Source organism: Schistocerca serialis, chromosome 10, assembly GCF_023864345.2.
Source record: "Schistocerca serialis cubense isolate TAMUIC-IGC-003099 chromosome 10, iqSchSeri2.2, whole genome shotgun sequence".
In the NCBI taxonomy this organism is placed as follows: domain Eukaryota; kingdom Metazoa; phylum Arthropoda; class Insecta; order Orthoptera; family Acrididae; genus Schistocerca; species Schistocerca serialis.
Window position 1 is genome coordinate 211,562,059 of NC_064647.1, and position 21,431 is coordinate 211,583,489.

At 41.4% G+C, this 21,431-nt stretch overlaps 1 protein-coding gene across 1 annotated transcript in view; it reads left to right on the forward strand.

Annotated features, from left to right (window-relative positions):
* LOC126424790 (RAC serine/threonine-protein kinase) overlaps positions 1–17,740 on the forward strand; it is a 770,672-nt gene extending 752,932 nt beyond the window's left edge. Inside the window, exon 10 of the mRNA XM_050087562.1 lies at positions 13,482–17,740. Coding sequence (XP_049943519.1) covers positions 13,482–13,742 — 261 coding nt within the window. The 3' untranslated portion in view covers positions 13,743–17,740. The remainder of the gene's footprint in view (positions 1–13,481) is intronic.
* Positions 17,741–21,431: the final 3,691 nt, after the last annotated feature.

A 21,431-nucleotide genomic window follows, 5' to 3' on the forward strand; every position in this document is an offset into this window, starting at 1 on the left:
ACCATGATGCCGGGTGTTGGCCCTGTGTGCCTCGGTCGTATGCAGTCCTGATTGTGGCGCTCACCTGCACGGCGCCAAACACGCATACGACCATCAATGGCACCAAGGCAGAAGCGACTCTCATCGCTGAAGACGACACGTCTCCATCCGTCCATCCATTCACGCCTGTCGCGACACCACTGGAGGCGGGCTGCACGATGTTGGGGCGTGAGCGGAAGACGGCCTAACGGTGTGCGGGACCGTAGCCCAGCTTCATGGAGACGGTTGCGAATGGTCCTCGCCGATACCCCAGGAGCAACAGTGTCCCTAATTTGCTGGGAAGTGGCGGTGCGGTCCCCTACGGCACTGCGTAGGATCCTACGGTCTTGGCGTGCATCCGTGCGTCGCTGCGGTCCGGTCCCAGGTCGACGGGCACGTGCACCTTCCGCCGACCACTGGCGACAACATCGATGTACTGTGGAGACCTCACGCCCCACTTGTTGAGCAATTCGGCGGTATGTCCACCCGGCCTCCCGCATGCCCACTATACGCCCTCGCTCAAAGTCCGTCAACTGCACATACGGTTCACGTCCACGCTGTCGCGGCATGCTACCAGTGTTAAAGACTGCGATGGAGCTCCGTATGCCACGGCAAACTGGCTGACACTGACGGCGGTGGTGCACAAATGCTGCGCAGCTAGCGCCATTCGACGGCCAACACTGCGGTTCCTGGTGTGTCCGCTGTGCCGTGCGTGTGATCATTGCTTGTACAGCCCTCTCGCAGTGTCCGGAGCAAGTATGGTGGGTCTGACACACCGGTGTCAATGTGTTCTTTTTTCCATTTCCAGGAGTGTACAATGTGCTAAGAAGAAAATTGTAGGAAAACAACAGTATGTACGAGATGTTTTCAGCCTGTTGATGTCCCTGTACATAGAAGATTTGATTTCATAATTTAATTGGATAGATAAAAAGTGGCGGCAGAACACATACATGAAAGATGGTTGTAATTTGGCAAGATCTCGGAGCCAGTGGCTCCTCCTTCAGGCAGAAGGGTTGAAGGGGAAGGAAGAGGGCGAAGGAAAAGGACTGGAGAGGTTTAGGGAAAGGATTAGATTTTGGGAAGATTTGATTTTGTACTATGCCATACAAACAGGATAAAAATAAATGCCCTTATTGGGATGTCACCATTGATGGTAATGCAGTTCATGGCTGTTATCAATGATATGAGTAACTTGATGCATAGATTTGTTGTTTATGAAGGTTAACATACAACTTTGGCTGTACAAAGTCAGTCAGTGTTAGGCAGAGATAACAATGTAAGATGTATACACATCAGAGAGTAACTAATAAGCAGTTCATTATGTTCCATGCTACTCCATCAAACGTGTTTCTGAAAACTAGATATCCTTCATGGGGCTCACAACTCTTTTGTTTGTGAGCATGTGTTGGGCTACCACGGGGCCCCATTCCTCAGTCGGAGATGCATAAACCTCATTTGGCTTCTCACGCCAGCGATGGATGCCTTGAAACTCAAATGTTTCTGCCGGTCTTCAGTCAGATATGAGCCAGTGACTGTGCTTCATGATCTTCTTCTGCCCCTGAAACTAATTCAAGGAATCCCTCACAGTAATTCAAACCCCCTAAAGAAAAGAAACACAAAAAGAAATAGTCTTCCAAGATGAAGGAAATTTTGGTGGCCCTCATGCCACCGAATCACACATGTTCTGTTTGTGTGGCCGTGGCGGCAATTCCGGTGGTCCCTGAGGCTCCAGATCTTACCACACAACGTGTCTCAGAACCTGTGTCTTCATTGCATACTCTCTCAACCAGTGGCAGCAGGTGATCCTGGGACATACCTGCTGCTTGGACCCTTCACGTCCTCACAGTATACTTACAGCATCTCCAGTGGAAGTGTAGTGGTTTATTCCACTACCTGGCTGAGCTATGACATCTACTTTCTCCATTGCCCTTTACGAAATTTGGTTTGCAGCGACATGGTCCCCTGCCCTTCATGGCTACCAAGGTATTTTAAGAATCGTGCCGATTATGATATGTGTGTCAGGTGGAGACTGCACATATGTTCAGAACTCTGTACACACTGAACTAGTGACTCTTGATACTGTTTTGGAGGCTGTGGCTGTTTAGGTAGAAGCATTTCGGGATTTTTACCATCTGTAATGTTTGTCTCCTTCCCGGTGGTGGAGTGCGTCAGAACATACTGTGTGCATTGGTTTCTGAGGCCCTCCCCCCCGCCTTTCCTAATGTTTGCCGACTTCAATGTCCATAACCCTTTGTGCAGTGGAACCACGATCACTGGCTGCTGTAAAGACAACAAAAACTTACTGGCAGATATCGACCTGTGTCTCTTTAGTACTGGAGCCTCCACACACTTCATTGTGGCTCATGGAACTTACTCGGCCATTGATCTTTCTATTTGCAGCTCTGGTCTTCTCCCATACAATCACTGGAGGGCCTACGACGACCTGTGTGGTAGCAGCCACTTCCTGACCTCCCTGCCCCTCCCTCAGCATTACTCACCTTGGTGTCCACCTAGATGGGCTCTCCACAATGCTGACTGGGAAGGTGTCACGTCCACTGTCATTCTGAACTCCCCATTAAATGAAGACATTGATGAGGCTGTCCAGAATGCAACATCAGTCATTCTATCGGGAGCCGACCTAGCGATTCCCTATTCTTTGAGATCATCCTGTTGGAAGGTAGTATCCTGGTGGATGTTTGGACTTTGGAAATCACTCAGGCCGTTAGAGATCATAGATGTGCTCTCCAACTCCATAAGCGACATCAGTCGATCGAGCACTTCATTACCTTTAAATGGTGCCATGCCCCGGTCTGCCATTTAATAAAATAATGGAAACAAGAGTGCTGGGAATGGTATGTTTCAACCACTGGACCACATACTCCAACTTCGCAGGTTTGGACGAAGATTCATCTCTTTGAATACCAGTCCTTTGCGGGTATACTTGGTATTTCCTTAAACGGTGCTGTTGACACTGACACTGACCCAGACACCATAACTGAAAACTTTGCTCTTCACTATTTTTGAGACTCTGTGTGAAAACTATCAACCTACCTTCCATGTTCTTAAACAGTGGATTGAGAAACTGCACTTATCTTGCACTTCACAACACCTGGAGCCCTATGGTGCTACATTCAGTGAATGAGAATTCTTCAGTGCCCTAGCACTTTGCCCTGATACAGCACCAGGACCAGACCACATCCACTTGATGCTACACAGCACTTTTGGGTTAGAGTTGGTGCTTTCCACAGTAACCCCAACGTTCAAGAGAGTGAGGTGCCATGGGGCTCTGTATTGTGTCCCTTCTTTTGTAGAAGCCATCAACAGTATAGCAACAACTGTAGGGTCTCTCTATTGCATACACACACACAAGGTTCAGTGAACTACACTCCTTGCTGGATGCAGTGTCTTCACTGCTGAATTAGTGGCCATCAGACGAGCCCTTAACCACACTTGTTCTTGCACTGGCAAGATGCTTGTAGTCTGCGGTGACTCCCTGAGCAGCCTTCGGACTACAGACCAGTGCTGCTCGTCACCCATTAGCTGTGACTATCCAGGATTTCTTTCTGACCTTCATCAAGCTGGATGGCCAGTTAACTTCATTTGAACTCATGGGCATGTTGGGATCCAAGGGAATGGATGTGCCAACTGCTTGGCAAAGTTGGCTGACAGGATGCCACTTTTAGAACTGTCGGATGTGTGGAACTCGTAATGGTTCATCTTGGACTCCCAAACAAACTGAGAGCAATAAAAGAGACTACAACTGTGTGGCAGTCTTTTCTTCGTATTTCTTGCATGGAATCCAGTCTTCTTTCTCGGCTATGCATTGGCCATGTTTGGCTGATCCACAGCTACAGTCTCTGACATCAGAACCCACCTTACTGCTGATGTGGTGTCTGCCTGACAGTGGCCCACACCCTGATAGACTCCCAAATTTGGGTGGTTTGCGGCAATATCTTAAATTTCCTGACATGCTACTGTGGTTTTAATGGATGGCTCCAAAACCGTTGACCTGGTTTTATGTTTCACCTGTGAAGATGGTTTCTGCTCACCCATGTGAAATGGAGCACTTTGGCTTCATTGACAGCATGAGGAGTTGGAGAGGCACCCCCACCAGGTCTGGCCCAGGTGTCCCATGGTGGCCCTTGCTCAGTGGCATGGCCTGGCCCGGCCCCTACCCTTACCATCTTTTTATTCTTCCTATTCTTTTACATTTACCATATTTAATGTTCTATTGTTCCTTAACTTCACTGCATACCATGCTGAGGACCACCAATTGCATTCTTGGCAGAGGGGCTCACCCACATTACCCCCTCGCACTAACCTCCTTTTTCTCCTGATTTTTCTTTCTGTCTTCTGGTATCTTGCTTACAGTTGGGCTGTCCAGGATTGCCTTTGTATCCTTCTTCTGAGAGTTATTCCTGGTTCAATACAAATAGGATGAAGGGACTGAAGACCTCACAGTTCAGACCGGTTCAATGCCTATAGGGTGAAGGGCTGAAGACCTTTTAACTCAACCAACCAACCAACCAACCAACCAACTGAAACTAGGCAGTGGTGTAATCTTGAGTGAACATGTTCAGTACAAAGAGGCTTTACATGGCTAAAAGTGTTTACTTACAATTAAGGATGGTGGTGGCGGCGGCGGCGGCGGTGGTGGTGGTGGATTATTTTCTTGCCAATTTCAGTGTTATTTCACAGAATTCAGTGCGATTTACTGTTAGTTTGTACAGGACTTCCTTTAAGTAGATGAGAATTTTTCTATGTATTCTTTTTTATTTCTTTTTATACTCTCTCACAGTTTTTCCTGTTTTATTAAGTCAAAAGTCCTCTTTTTTTAAATATATTTTATAATCATCATTCTGTGTTGTGTATAGACTCAATATTGCTAATATTTGTATTATGGACATTAGACTGTGGTCCAAGCCAAAATTTTCTGTAAAAACACTATACACATCATTAGATGCCTTACAGACTGGCAAAGCAGTTACAGACTCAAACAGCCTCAGCAAACTAAAATGTTTACATGTGGCTATTCAATGGCCGGTTCATGATGACACCAGACTGCTGCCTTAGATCACGGACTTACGCCACTGTATGCTATGGAGCTTGCTGCGAGGAAGAGTGGCTGTTCATTTTATTTAGCTCTGAGGCCCACAACTTGTCTAATTTTAGTCCCTGTCTGTTGAAATTGTTCTTGTACTTCAGTATTTCTATGGCCCCTCTGTACATTATTCATTATAACGTAGTGATTATTAGATCTACATATACATACTCTGCAAGCCACAGTATGGTTCATGGCAGAGGTTACCCTGTGCCACTTCTAGTCATTTCCTTTCCTGTTCAACCTACAAATAGAGCAAGGAAAAAAAATGACTGTCTGTATACCTATGTATGAGCACTAATTTCTCATATCTTATCTCTGTGGTCCTAACTCGGAATGTATTTAGGCAGGCCCAGTAGAATCAGTCTGCTGTCAGCTTCAAATGCCAGTTCTCTAAATTTTCTCAGTAGCATTCTGTGAAAAGAATGTTGTCTTCCCTCCATATATTACCATTTGAGTTTCTGAAGCATCTCTATAATACATGTGTGATGTTCAAACCTACTGGTAATAAATCTAGCAGCCCACTTCTGAATTGCTTCGATGTCTTTCCTTGACTCGACCTGGTGTGAATCCGAAACACTGAAGCAGTACTCAAGAATTGATTGCACTAGTATCCATATGCGGTCGCCTTTACAGATGAACCACACTTTCTTGAAATTTTACAAGTAAACTGAAGCCAATGATTTGCCTTCACTACCACTACCCTCAGATAACCTGTTCCATTTGGTATCACTTTGCAGTGTTACACCCAAATACTTAAATGGCATGACTGTGGAAAGCAGGATGCTGAATGCTGTATTTGAAAGTTAAAGGTTTGTTTTTCCTATTTGTCTGCACTAACTTCAATTTTTATGGACGTGTAGAAGCATGTCCCGTAACATGCACAGTACTCGCGTGACTCTATCTATACTTAAAGCTTGCGTCACGTAAGAATGCTGCTCGATTTTCAGCCGTTCTGTACATCCCCCCTCTACTAGTCACTGGCAGCCAATAATATTCATTCTCTGTCTGAATGGGTAGCAGAGAATGCCGGCAAGAGAACTGTAAACGAAAGTGTCAGAGCTGTAGGAACCATAGAAACAGTTGGTTTCGTGTCGCCTCGAAAGCATCAAAATCGCAAGGAACTTGTAACACAAATGGATGGCTTTAACAACAATGTTTTAAAGTGCTCCATGTGAATGACGAATGCCCGATATAACAAAAATGTGTTACAGTTATGCAGGCTTCAACGGTAAGCACTTTGTCAAGGTAAAGATTTTAAAAGATATTGGTTCCAGATATGTTGAGAAGGGACTTTTTAGTTGACAGAAGTGACATAGCTGCAGCACGAACTACATGATTCAGATTCATGATACAAGAGGAGGAGATAGTTCAACAGTGAATAAACTTGTATGTATGTGTAAGAAACACAGCAGTGATTACCATTCGGCAGCGAACGCTGTCAGTTTTGTGACATGATTCACAATTCTTGTCATACCTTGTTTCGAAGTCAGTCATTGCCAGTTATAATTCAACTGTTATAGAGAAAATATCAAGTACAAAAACCAGAAAAGTGTATATTTTTCCCTGGCTTAAAAATAAAAATAAATATATTAAGCACTGTATAAGCCAGACTCGTGCCGATCCCCTGCAGCTCGTTAATTTATACAAGTCACGTGACAGAATGTACAAACGTGACTTCCTTACGAGTGAATGGGATCACACAGTTTTGCATTTACCCACGTAACACTGTCATTGTAGCAGGTTCCTAGGTCCCTAGAATTATGCTGGAGGGCATGCTCCGCTACTGGGTATTGGGCATCTCCTAGGCGGACAGTTCGTCTGTGTCCGTTCATGCGCTCAGCCAGTTTGGTTGTTGTCATGCCGATGTAAAAGGCTGTGCAGTGCAGGCATGTCAGTTGATAAATGACGTGTGGTTTCACACGTAGCCCTGCCTTGAATTGTGTATGTTTTACCAGTAGCGGGGCTGGAGTAGGTGGTTGTGGGGGGATGCATGGGGCAGGTTTTGCAGCGGGGTCGGTTACAGGGGTAGGAACCGCTGGGTAGAGAAGGTAGTCTGGGAATATTGTAGGGTTTAACAAGGATGTTACGGAGGTTAGGGGGGCGACGAAAGGCAACTCTGGGTGGTGTGGGGAGAATTTTGTCAAGGGATGATCTCATTTCAGGGGTTGACTTGAGAAAGTCATATCCCTGGTGGAGTAATTTGTTGATGTTTTCGAGGCCAGGATAATATTGGGTGACAAGGGGGATGCTTCTGTGTGGTCTGGGGGTAGGAACATTGTTGTTGGACGGGGAGGAATGTATTGCTCGGGATATCTGTTTGTGGACAAGGTCTGCAGGATAGTTGCGGGAGAGGAAAGCACTGGTCAGGTTATTGGTATAGTTGTTGAGGGATTCGTCACTGGAGCAGATACGTTTGCCACGAATACCTAGGCTGTAGGGAACGGAGCGTTTGATGTGGAAAGGATGGCAGCTATCAAAGTGAAGGTACTGTTGTTTGTTTGTGGGTTTGATATGGACAGAGGTGTGGATGTGAGCTTCAACAAGATGAAGGTCAACATCCAGGAAGGTGGCTTGGGTTTTGGAGAAGGACCAGGTGAAATTCAGATTCGAAAAGGTGTTGAGGTTATGGAGGAAATTAAGGAGTGTTTCTTCACCATGAGTCCAGACCACAAAGATGTCATCTATAAACCTATACCAGGCCAGGGGAAGCAGCTGTTGGGTCTTCAGGAAAGCCTCCTCCATGCGGCCCATGAAGAGGTTGGCATAGGAGGGAGCCATCCTGGTTCCCATGGCCGTTCCCCTGATTTGTTTGTAGGTCTGGCCTTCAAAAGTGAAGTAATTATGGGTGAGGATGAAGTTGGTAAGTGTGATAAGGAACGAGGTTTTTGGAAGATCTTTGGGTGGGCGTTGGGAGAGGTAGTGCTCAAGGGCAGAGAGACCATGGGTATGTGGGATGTTTGTGTAAAGGGATGTAGCATCTATGGTGACAAGAAAGGTTTCAGGTGGGAGAGGAGTGGGAATGGATTTGAGGCGTTCTAGGAAGTGGTTTGTGTCTTTGATGTAGGATGGGAGTCTGCGGGTGATAGGTTGTAGGTGCTGATCTACCAGAGCTGAGATACGTTCGGTTGGGGATTTGAAGCCTGCTACAATGGGACGGCCAGGATGGTTCTCTTTGTGGATTTTGGGTAATAGGTAGAAGGTAGGGGTACGTGGCTCAGGTGGAGTGAGTAAGTCTATGGAAGCCGTTGTGAGGCCTTGTGAGGGACCTTGGATTTTTAGGATTTTTTGCAGCTCAGTCTGGATGGAGGGAATGGGATCCTGGGTGACAGCTTTGTAGGTTGAGGCGTCAGAGAGTTGACGCAGTCCTTCTGCCACATACTCCACACGGTCAAGTACGACAGTTGTGGAGCCTTTATCCGCCGGGAGGATGACAATAGAGCGGTCTATTTTCAGCTCCTTAATGGCACGGGATTCAGCTGGGGTGATGTTGGGGGTTGTCGGGATGTTCTTCAAGAAGGACTGGGAGGCAACACTGGATGTGAGGAATTCCTGAAATGTCTGCAAGGGATGGTTTTGGGGGAGGGGAGGAGGATCCCTTTGAGAAGGCAGTCGGAACTGTTCTAGACAGGGTTCAACACTGGGTCTAGTACTTGGGGGCTGTGTTTGGGTAGTGAAGTGATATTTCCAGTTGAGGTTCCGGGTGAATGAGAGGAGATCTTTAGCCAGGGCAGTGTGGTTGAATTTAGGTGTGGGGCTAAAGGTTAAGCCTTTTGATAGAACAGATGTCTCTGGAGGAGAGAGGGATCTGGATGAGAGGTTTAGGACTGAATTGGGACTGGTGATATGTGGCATTTGACTGTGGTTATAGTTGAGATTTGGTCTGTGTGGGGTATGTGCTGGTATGGGGAGATTGAGTAGGGTGGCTAGGCTAGGTTTGTTGGCTATGAGGGGGGTTTGTTGAAGGTTCTGTTGTGGTTGGTGTTTGTGAGGGATAGGGAGAGGGACCCCACTTCTTAGGTGTTGCACTAGCACTGTGGATAGTTTTTTCAGGTGGTGTGTGGCATGGAACTCAAGTTTGCAGCTGGCTTCTAGGATGATGTTCCTCAGTGTGTTCTCCAAGCAAGGGTTTGAGAGGTGGAGGACTTTGAAGAGAGATAGGAGCTGTTGGGAGTGGTGGTTACATGAAGTAGTGTAGAGATTCAGGACAAGTTGGGTAAGGGCTAAGGATTGAAGGTTCTGGAAGTCCAGGAGAGACTGGTGGAAGGAGGAATTGCACCCGGAGATGGGAACTTTTAAGGTAAGCCCTTTAGGGGTAATTCCAAAGGTTAAACAGGACTGGAGGAAAAGTATGTGGGATTGCAGTTTGGCTACGGTGAATGCATTTTTCCGGAATGAATGTAAATAATGTGGTATTTACTCCTTCTTGTGATTACTATTTCAACTTTAGTTATTTAATTTCCCTACCCACCAGTTACCCACTATGTACCCTAATCCTATACCACATTATCAAAGAATGCAGCAGTGTAAGTAACAACAAATAGCAATCTCTTTGGTATTGTTTCGCTAATGAGGCGATTTTTTTTCCAGACGCTTCTTTAGTACATTACATTCTGCACAGAAATTAGTCATCTTGGATTTAAAAATCTAGTCAATTGCCGTGCTTCATTTCTGATTGTATCGCTGTTACGCATAAGAATATAAGAATAATTCGAATATAAACATGACATGATATGTACGTTCTTCTGCGTTTGCTGTTGCCTCACTCTATCTTCGTAGTTTATTAGGCAGACAGGATTTAAATGAGAAGGCAGCAGACACGAAAGAATACATGGCAAAATGTTTATATTTGTATTATTCTTATGTTGAAGAGAATACTGCATGTGACTCACGATTCACAAAAGTTCTTATTAGCTACCATCACTTCTCACGGGTAGGAAAAAATTCAGAACGTGGAGTTGGCCATATTGACAAACATCCCTAACAGTCTTGCCAGTCGGATTTTCGTAGTACATTGAAATGCTGCAACATTCGAAGATGAACAATACGGGATTTGTATTTACTTCGATGGATAATGTACAAAAATGCAGTGGTCGAATATTTATCTTTGTGCCTGCAAAGCATGCCTGTGTAGCGCTACATATATTTGACGGCAGAGGTTAGTTGTGGCGGCACCTAAAGCGGCGGTAGCGCGCACAAAAGCAAGCCATGCCGCGAGTGGCGACATACCGTAAACACTCATTATCAGAATGCGACAAACAATGCATTACACAGTACAGTAATGCATCTTCAGCTTAAAGTGACGTCAACACCTATAACAAAGAGAACGGAACTTATCAGATCAAAGAAAAATAAGCAATCGATTCAAACCAGACGAAGCATGTGAAAAATGATGGGAACCCGTATAAATACGGACGGAGTGCCTGACGCATAGCAATGGCTACCTGGTAAAGCTTAACTGCTAAGCTTACGACTCGAACCAAACTACTGTAGCTGCATCGTCATTCGTTCGACCTAAATTGTATCTCATATTACAACGAACCAGCTTTGTTTAAATTTGGAGGTGTGGCCTTAAACTTTTCTCTTCCCTTGAATTTCGAGTCTCAAATTTCAGGTGCGGCTTAGATTCAGGAAAATTTTTTTCCTTGATTTCGAGTCTCATTTTTCAGGTGCGGCTTAGGTTCGAGTAAATACGGTATGTTTACATGATGAGTTAAATATATCATGGATCCACATTCTTTGAATACACAGTTCAAACCTACTTTCAAAAGAATATGGATGGAAATTAGATAAATAATTGGTGCTTAATAAAATGAACATATGTCTTCAACCAGACAATCGTCGGAGATGTGTTTGGAGGCAACCTGTTCAGGCTGTGGAAGTCTTAGATGCACTGTCCAGCAAGTGCAACAAGGTGGAGGTTCCCAGCTGTTTCAGGATGGCATTATGTGGGGCTCATGTACTCCGCTGGTGGTCATGGAATGTGCCGTAATAGCTGTACAATACATGAATGCCATCCTCCAACCAATAGTGCAACCATATTGGCAGCATATTGGTGAGGCATTCTCTTAATGGGCGACAATTCGCGCCCCCATCATGCGCATCCTTCAGGATAACGACATCGCTCGACTAGTGCTACGATGAATACAGGCAGGACGTGCTGCTGGGTATTAGAGGTACCGGTGTGTACAGCAATCTGGACCACCACCTCTGAAGGTAACACTGTATGGTGGTACAACATGCAATGTGAGGTTTTCATGAACAATAAAAAGGGCAAAAATGATGTTTATGTTGATCTTTATTCCAATTTTCTGTACAGGTTACGGAACTGAGGTGATGCAAAACTTTTTTTGATGTGTGTATAAACAGTTAGCTGGGTGACCTTGTTTGAGCTTTAACTGCATTCCGAGTTGTTAAAGCCTCTGGCAATATCTCCAGCCTTAAACGACAAAACGTTAGGCAGAGAATTACGCCTTGGACCATGGCCTAATGCCCATAATACAAATACAATACCAGCCATCTTACAAATATGGGCTGGGGTGACAAGGACTGACTTGTTCCAAGCCCAAGTAGTTTTTTCCTTGCATGTTCCCATTGAACCTGATAAGCAGAGTCGCACGGGCTATGGTGGCAATATGCAGTGACCAATTTTTGTCCAAAGTGATGATCAAATCATTCATTCGTTCGGAAGTGGAGACTGACATTGTTTGCTGGCTTTTGGCTGCTTGGTGATGACAGAATCCAGGCGCACACTCTACATTCTTTCTCGAATGATTTTACAGAAACTATTCATTAAAAAATTCTTTTTTTTTTGTGACTTACAGCTCTGTGTCACCTTTCTGATGACATGCTCATTATTTTGCTAATGGTCGTAGTTATTGTGAAATTTGCCTTTAAGTAAAACACTGACTGAAATTTGAAATAGTTTGTAATTAAAAATAGGGGTTACTATGATTAGATGGGTAGATCATATAACTAATGAGGAAGTATTGAATAGGATTGGGGAGAAGAGAAGTTTGTGGCACAACTTGACTAGAAGAAGGGATCGGTTGGTAGGACATGTTCTGAGGCATCAAGGGATCACCATTTTTGTATTGGAGGGCAGCGTGGAGGGTAAAAATCGTAGAGGGAGATAAAGAGATGAATACACCAAGCAGATTCAGAAGGATGCAGGTTGCAGTAGGTACTGGAAGATGAAGCAGCTTGCACAGGATAGAGTAGCATGGAGAGCTGCATCAAACCAGTCTCAGGACTGAAGAACACAACAACTACTATGATTTTGCATTTGGTGCCTATTACTTAATATGTTCCTAAGTATGAAATTTACCCAACATATACTGAATTTTTCCATAGACTTTGGTGTTCTCTAAAGGTCACCAATCTGTAGAAAATTGATCTGATGTAGCTGACACAATTTGTGATCGTGTATGCCAGTGATAAAGTGAGAAAGTAATATCCACAACATTCCTCATATTTCATAAACAGTTTGAGATACTGAAATGAGATTTTAACAAACGAGGAGAGTAAAGTAATACTGTAGTACAAAAGCAAACCAGTGCTTTTCATTTATTATAATGTTGTTCTGCCAAGAACTGACAGAAGATTCAGTTAACATGAAAAGGGGAGTGTGTTTTGCCATATGATTTTTATGCAAAATTTTATTATCCACCATGTTATTCCATTAACTAAAGACTTTTTTGATAAAAGAATGTAGTTTTTAAGGGCCATTGCTAGATGGTGAAATGAGAGATGCTGTGGGTTTTGGAGCAATACATAATGAACCATTTTTTCGGAATTCTCTCACAATTGTGTCTGCACAACACATTAGTGAGGTAACATTTTGTTAACTCCTCTATGGCTTGGCAAAAGAAGCAAATTTTGACATGGCAACAAAATAAAAGCTTCCTTCACTCAAAATTCGCCACTTGTGGTACTTGTCTGAAAGCTACAAATGTTTAGCAAGATAGTTGAAAACAAATTGCTGATTTTATTGCATTTTCAGTGGAATTCTTTTTAGATACTAACCAAAGCAGAGGTGACAGTAGATCTTTTTGAATGGTGACCATGCAAGTGTGGGCATGGAGGATATCCACTTAATATTTACAAAACAAAATTTGAGTATAACCTTCAGTTTAGAATGGCACTTGCCCTCCAGCGTTTGGCGTTTTTCCTACAGCACCCGCCCACAACTCCCACTATTGCCACCCGCCCACATGTACCCTGTCGACTGCACATCTAATGGCCCTGCACAGACTGTAAATAAAAATCCCAGAGATGATGGTACCGTTTCAGACAGTGTTTTATGTCATTATACAAGGTAAATAAGTTAGAATTCAATGCAGCATTATTTATGTCTTTACAGATCAAGCCACCTTTCAAGCCACAAGTGACATCCGATACAGACACCCGGTATTTCGAGTCGGAGTTCACTGGTGAGAGTGTGGAGCTGACGCCACCCGAACATTCGGACAGCGCCCTGAACAGCATCGCGGAAGAGCTGGAGCAGACGGGGCCGTACTTCTCGCAGTTCAGCTACCAGGACCTGACTGGCAGTAGTATGCTCAGTTCTACGGCCGGCACTTCGATCGTCTCCTCCTCCTCGGCGGCGGCCAGCATGCAGTAGTGTGCTGCGGTCACCGACCTCGCCCTTCCGAGAGGAACTCCACCTTTCCGGGGCTCGATTTGAAAGGACCCTGTGCCACTGTTCCCATTTTGAACCGATGCACGCAGTTTCCCGGGGACCGAGAGACGGCTCGATATATTGTGCACTTACCCGGTATGGGAGTGACGGATCGGGATAGTGGTGGGCTGTAATGGGTGATGCGACGAAGACAGAGCCTCTGAGGTTGTTTCGACACCCGTAGGATACCGGTGTAGCTGCCCGGAACCGGGCCGTAGGCAGATTCTAGGAATCCCTGCTCTGGAGATTTTTTTGACTAAAATTGACAATAGGGGTAGGAAAAGGAGTCTGCTTGTGCAATACCTATGTTGCCCTATTCTGGAAGCAAATGGAGCCTGATCGCTGATACGGCTGCAAATAATTAGACTGTGACCAGTTTGTGGTCTGTCATTGCATGATCATGGGTGGTGTGTTTGTATGTGTGTGCGTGTGTGTGTGTGTGTGTGTGTGTGTGTAAGTAGTATATAACATACATTAAGAGGGATTCTGTTGATTTCAGCTGGTAAGAACATTTTATATTTCAAGCATGGTCATTTCATGCATATTGTGCAGACTGTACATTTCTCTTTCTTTTTTCTTTTAAATTATCACTGTAAATTTAATGTCCATCAAGCCAGAAACAAATTTCTGGCCTCTGTGCAATGGTGAAATTTGGTACCTCTGTTAGTACTTCAATATTGTTAGTGCAGGGTGAGCAAAGCTCTTCGGGCTTAATTTTCATGTTTCTTTCCTTTTTATTTACAAGTGCATATTCACCAGTTTTATTGCACTGTTAACAAGCAATACAGGGACATACTTTGTGGGCAACTGCACTGGGGCTCCCTTTGTATCTCCTAGTTCTCTCCTTGTGAAAGGACTGAAACCAGTTCGGTAATTTGTTTAATGACGTACTGTGGTTTGGAAGAATGAAGTACTTGGAGACATTGTAGTTAGCATTCCATTTTGTTAGTTTCCATGAGTAGCTTTAGATCACACCACAAAATAAGTCATTATGTGAATACATGCTGGAGCATCGTATGTTGACTGCCACGTGTTTTTGCAAAATGAGCCATAAATACCTATTAGATTTTGGTCTTAGATTTCAAAGGTAGGTACAAAGGGATACACCAGTTTGTGTGAGTGTGCATGTAGGTAATTAAGTCTAAGCCTTCCTGAATTGATATGAAATGACTGTCAGTTTTTTCATACTGCAAGGGGATCATGTTGTTAAATCTTGTGTTGTACAGTTAAGAATAAATTCTGGATAACAGTAACTAGAAAGTAAGATTTTACACACTGAACCGGAGAAGTCACTCTTATTAGTAGTAAAACAGTTATCTTTGTATACAAATGAACTTAAAAGATTTATAATTAATGTGTGAAATACATTAATTAGAAGTCATCTTAAGAGTACTATAGATGGATGTGACAACCACTATTTTATTGGCACTATTGTAGTACATACAAAAGGCAGCCAATGTGATTACACCCAGAACTATCTTCTACTGTTGAATATTGTACATTTCTGACAAAATCCAGAGTGAAGGAAGTGGTTATGGGTGAGTGTTGTTATGTGCTAAAAATATGTTTAAATATTATTTGGATGTGTTGGCAGAGATCAAACCTTGACAATGATACTTCCATTTGCTGTGATGGTAGCTCATTAACACATCCAGCTCCTCCTTTTAAAGAGCTGTTTGTTATTGTTGTACAGAAGTTGATTATACCATTGAGTTCTGTGCCATGTTGTAAGAAGCAGATTTATGTTATCACCCGTACCAATTGTGTGCTAAATGATCTGGTAGTAGTTCTCTCTGCTGGTGGAAGTATTATTGAAACTTAAATTTTCTAGCCTATTAATGGTATATACTGTCTTTGAGAATATTTAAGGGATGACAGTAACATTTAGGCAAATTTAGAGACCCCTTTTTAAATGGTGCCAGTGCCGTACCTGAATCGTTTGGCTAGAAACATGATGTAGCAAAGAGTGATTAGTTTTGTCTTATTAGCTCTACAAATGCAAGCTTCGTAACAGTGCTGAACAGTTACAACTGGTGCTCTATAACTCCCTTCACTGGATATGGAAATCTAATTTTTCAAATATGAAAAAAATATCAATGTTCTCAAGCTTCCAGCCATGTCAAGTCGATGTATAACCATTTGGTGTGGCTTGACGAGACTACGCATTTGTACCTTAATCTGTAGCATTCAATAAATTATTGTGTGAAGTACATTAGAAATTAACAGGTAGCTTTTTCAAAGACCAGTTTCTTGTCGCATCTTGCCATCTCTGCTTAAACAGGCTGTGCAACTTTCTGGTACTAGTTTGAGTGGAAAAAAGGAATTTCAATAAAAGGAGAGCCTTAACATTCAATCAGAGAAACAATAAGAACAAAAAAATAAGCAACATACTTCTAATACAATGAAGCCAGCACACTCTGTCTCGATCATTTCTTCATACTTTTTTGTGCCCAAATGGCAAATGTTGCCTTTATTTTCTTCTTATTGCTTCTCTGACTGAATTTTAAAGTTCTCATTTTACTGAAATTTCCTTTTTTTCCATTGACTGTAGGTTTGCAGTGAAATAGTAGTGGTCAATTGTTAGCATGAAGCTTATGTCTCTTTGTTGATCATCTTACTTTGCACAAACTTTATTTAGTGTGTGAGAAATGTAAGAGCAGATGGCAAAATATTTTTTGCTTCATTTGGTGTCTTTGAGGCATTTGTTAATTTCTGTTCCCACAGTTTCATTGTGCAATGTGTTTACATCATAAGCTAGAATGGATAGTAATGTTAAGACATGAATTTTGTTACCAGAGTGCTGAGTTAGGGTTTTGTTGAAATTCTAACAGGGACACGCTAAAGCTCTATAAATGTTCATCGTTTTTGTATGTAAAGTGGGAGCTTGAGAGAGCATCTTGATACAGAATGTCATGATTATGGCCATATCCATTAAGTTTCATAGGTAATTGCTTTATGGAGTAATAAATGTAAAGACGTTACTCATGTTTATCATCCTCATTGATGAAATTGGTTCAAGCACTGTAATTATTGTGACGATGTGCAGTATGACTGCTTCATATTTCTACACAGTTGGTGATCTTTGATGATACAATTAAGAAAAATGATTGTCAACTTGCCTTAGCTGTGTTACTTCTTATCATGCAGAAGGTGGTAGTGTGCACACTGTGAAAATGTATTTATAGGAAGCAATATAATAAGTAACTAAAATTCTGTTTTCTTTTAAGCCTTGGGAGATTATGTGCACAGGATCAAATAGTATAAAGAATTAAATCCAGTGAATTATTAGGAGAACCAGGCATCTTATACAGATTGTACTTTTTTTTTTGTTGAAGTGATAGCCTTGCAGCTGATGAAACTGACAGCAGTGTATATGATTAGAAAACATTTCTTGACTATAAGCAAGATAAAACCATAGAATGGGTTATCTGTGCACCCCCTCCCCCCACTGGTATTGATTACAGTTTTACAACCAGAAACCATGTATTTATTAAAATACAAATTCTGCATTTAAGGAAAGGCAATAATGCTTTACTATTATCGTTATCATTATTTGTCACAAGTTTTATTTATTTATTCTGGTATAACATTTGTTGTGAATCTATTGTTTTCTTTTAGTCTTCAATAGGAAAATAATGAACTGTTTTATTGCAAGAAATGATGATAGTTTGAAATGCTGTAAGTTCTGCTTGTAGACTATTTGGGTGATTCCTCTTAGTTATTCTGAAAGAATGTATAAATAAAGTTTTTTTTTTCTTCCTGATGGGTTGTAATTTGTTTACCTTCATATTGGAGATTGGAATGGAAATTTTGTAACTGGAGCAGATCCAGTGCAAATGCAGTTGACTTCACGTATGTGTGGGACTCATATTTGTCTGGATGAGTGAGCATTGTAATAGTAACAGAAAATAAAGTATTTCAAAATTGGAAAGAAGTAATAAGAACTGTACTCCAAAAGCACTTTATGGCAAACATGACATAAGGTCAGACTACAGCTACAGTTTGCTCTACCATAGCATTTGGCAAATAGTCAACATTGTAACACTGTCATTAGTTTGTTTGCCTTCCCCCCCCCCCCCCCCCCCTTCCCCCTCTATTATGCTTATGAATAAACCACTTGAAGATCAGATTTCCATGTGATGGTAAGTACAAACTGTTTGTAGCTTATTGACATTGTTGCCAGTAGCTGAGTGACTAGTGTAAAAAATTTTGAAAATCCAAATTCCGTGTTTCTTAATATAATTTTTAATTAACAGTTGTTGAATCATGTAGTAAGGAGAGGTCTGCTGGAATGTAAAGAATTTTTTCCAAACCTAGCACAGCGTGCATTCTCTTTCATGCATGCCTGTCAAAGAGTTAACACTTCTCCTATTAGGTGGTGATTTCATTACTCCTGAATTAATTACTGAATCACAGCTTTATAATAAAATCTAGCATGTATTAAGTAATTAAAAGTATCACTTGAAGATGCCAGTATTCGCAATTAATTAAAATTTGGCCCCAAAATTCAAACACAATTATAAAATAACGCATTTATTATTAGAGAGACCGAGCAGTATTACTGATGTATGTAATTTTTCACGTTTTACATTTCTTTATCAAATTAAAATTTACTTTCATACAACCAGTAATCAAAATGGTATGATTCAATGTTCATTAATTAACATTTCTGTGTGTTAATAAATACAAAGATGAAAATGAGGCTGCTAGAAAGAGTCGAATCAGCAACTATACAGTTACTCTACTTCAGTATTTCACATAATTATTAAACAAATTTAAATATTTGTCATAATCTATTCAAATTAAGAGATATAATGTTATGTTTGATATGACACAGCAAGAGTAGTAGTACTGTTAGAGACTTAATGCTGTCTTTAGGCATATACACGGTTCTATGTGCAAATACCTAGTCTATATTGATCCAGTATTTGAAAATGAGGGCAGTCAGTGAATTACGACAAACTCATTTGTATAGTAAACAGGGGTTTGAACCTATTTTATACATGAGAGTAAAATTCTTTCTGGAACTGAGGACCTACTAGTACTAAGGAACTGTGCTGTTCCTATTCACCAGGGAAGACAAAGTACTGCAATGAGACTGAATTCTCATAAAGGTCCCTGAACAGTGGTTCAAGAATCAGCTGCAGAATTTGAAATGTAGAGGCAATTCTTGTCTTCTTCACGTCGTCATAGCTGTATTGACTTATGTGACCAATGCGCAATACTGCTTGGTTCAACACCTTAGTGCCAGTTACAGGTAGACTGAATTGTCACAGAAGGTGCAGAATTTCACCATGAGCAAGCCCCACTGTACATGGGGAAATTTCAAAACAAAGCATTCTAGTGGTTACGATAAAATATCAACAAAGTTAATTAAGGCATGTTCTTGTGAGTTTAGTACAATTCTAAGTTACTTGTGTAACCAGTCCATTATAACTGGGACATTTCCTGACTGGCTAAAATATACAGATGTTAAGCCTCTATTCAAGAAAGGGGATAAAGAGATACCATCAAACTACAGGCCGATTCCACTTTCGTTAGCATTCTCAAACATTTTAGAAAAAGTAATGTACAGGCAGCTTCTCAACCATCTGACCACAAATAACATATTACCAAGAACACAGTGTGGATTTCTGAAGGGTTCTGATATCGAAAAGGCTATTTACACCTACAGTGAAAATGTACTTAATTCATTAAATAACAAGTTACAAGCAGCAGTTTTTTCTGTGATTTGTCAAAGGCATTCGATTGTGTGAACCACAACATCCTTTTAAATAAATTAGAATTCTATGGTGTCACGGGCAGTGCTGCAAAATGGTTCAAGTCATACCTCACTAACAGGAAACAAAGAGTGTCACTGCAAGGGACTAGTGAATTAAGTCATCAGTCATCATCAGAATGGCAAGAAATTACATGTGGTGTCCCACAAGGATCCATCTTAGGGCCATTGCTTTTTCTTGTGTACATTAATGATCTCTCATCAGTTACACTGCCAGAAGCAGAGTTCGTTTTGTTTGCAGATGACACAAGTATTGCAATAAATAGTATGCCAAGTGTAGTTCTAGAAAGATCTGCTAATTATATTTTCATAGATATTAATAAATGGTTTAAAGCCAACTCACTGACATTAAACTTCGAAAAGACTCACTATATGCAATTCAGAATCTGTAACAGGTTTCCACCCAGCATATGCATAAAATACGGAGAAGAGCAGATAGAAGAGGTTGACAGTCTTAAATTCCTGGGATTACAACTTGATGATAAATTCAGTTGGGAAGAGCACACCACAGAACTGCAGAAACGCCTTAACAAATCTGTATTTGCAATTCGAGTGTTAGCAGACATAGACGACATAAAAATGAAAAAGCTTGCATACTTTGCCTACTTTCATTCCATAATGTCATATGGTATATTTTGGGGTAACTCTTCAAGTCAAACAAAAGTTTTCAGAGTCCAAAAGCGTGTAATATGTATTATTTGTGGAGTAAATTCACGGATGTGTTGTAGAAACCTCTTCAAAGAACTGGGTATACTAACTACTGTCTCTCAGTATATTTACTCCTTAATGAAATTTGTCCTAAATAATATATCTCTTTTTCCAACAAATAGCTTAGTTCATACATACAATACCAGGAACAAAAATGATCTGCACAAGGACTTAAAAGCACTTACTTTAGTTCAAAAAGGGGTCCACTACTCAGGAACACTCATCTTCAATAATTTGCCATCAAACATAAAAAATTTAGTTACAAATAAAGATCAGTTTAAAAGGAGCCTGAAAAAGTTACTAGTGGCCAACTCCTCCATTGACGAATTTAATAGAAACAAATGACGTATTGTGTATATTCATACTATTAGTATTGTTATTTCAGCTTTAAAAAATCGACATGTTCCACATCCACGAGGATCTCCTCAGCTTGGATCTATGGAACGAAAAACTGATCTAATCTAGGTAACAATGTCTTTTAATAGACACACAACATGACAAAATAGGGAGGCATTTCATTTCACTATCAGTTGATGGTCTAAAGCAGAAGAAAAATTAATAGAAATATGACAATCCATTGTTTTATTGAAGATGTATTCATATATTACTTCATTCTAAACATATTGTAAGTAAATGGAACTGAACTTTTTATTGGATTGATTACATTTTATAACTATGTACTAATGATACTCAGAGTAGCAGTACCTATGGAGTGAGCATTCACATGTACACAACAGAATTTTTATTTGCTAACGTACCTTGACTGTCACGCGATTGTGGTGTGGCATAAGGTATGTCTGTAAGCGTCTTGAAAATTCAAAGATACTATGGATTTTGTTCCTGTATTTTATAGGCGTCTTAACAAACTGCGTTCTATTTTTGATATGAACTTGACGTAAAACTTCGAAGAGACAAATGCAAAACCATTTCACTTGTTTGCACCCAGTGTCATAGCTCAGATCTCTGATTTTATTTATTTATTTATTTTTCAGTGGGCCAAAGTGAGAGTGTCCAGAAAAAGATCAAAGTTATAGCCATGGCATGCAAGTAATTAGTGAATTATCACTCTGTGAAAAGGAACAAAATTCTTCCATTTTTATTTTCTGGTAGAATCTTTGTTAATAATTAGAGAACTAAAATATTGA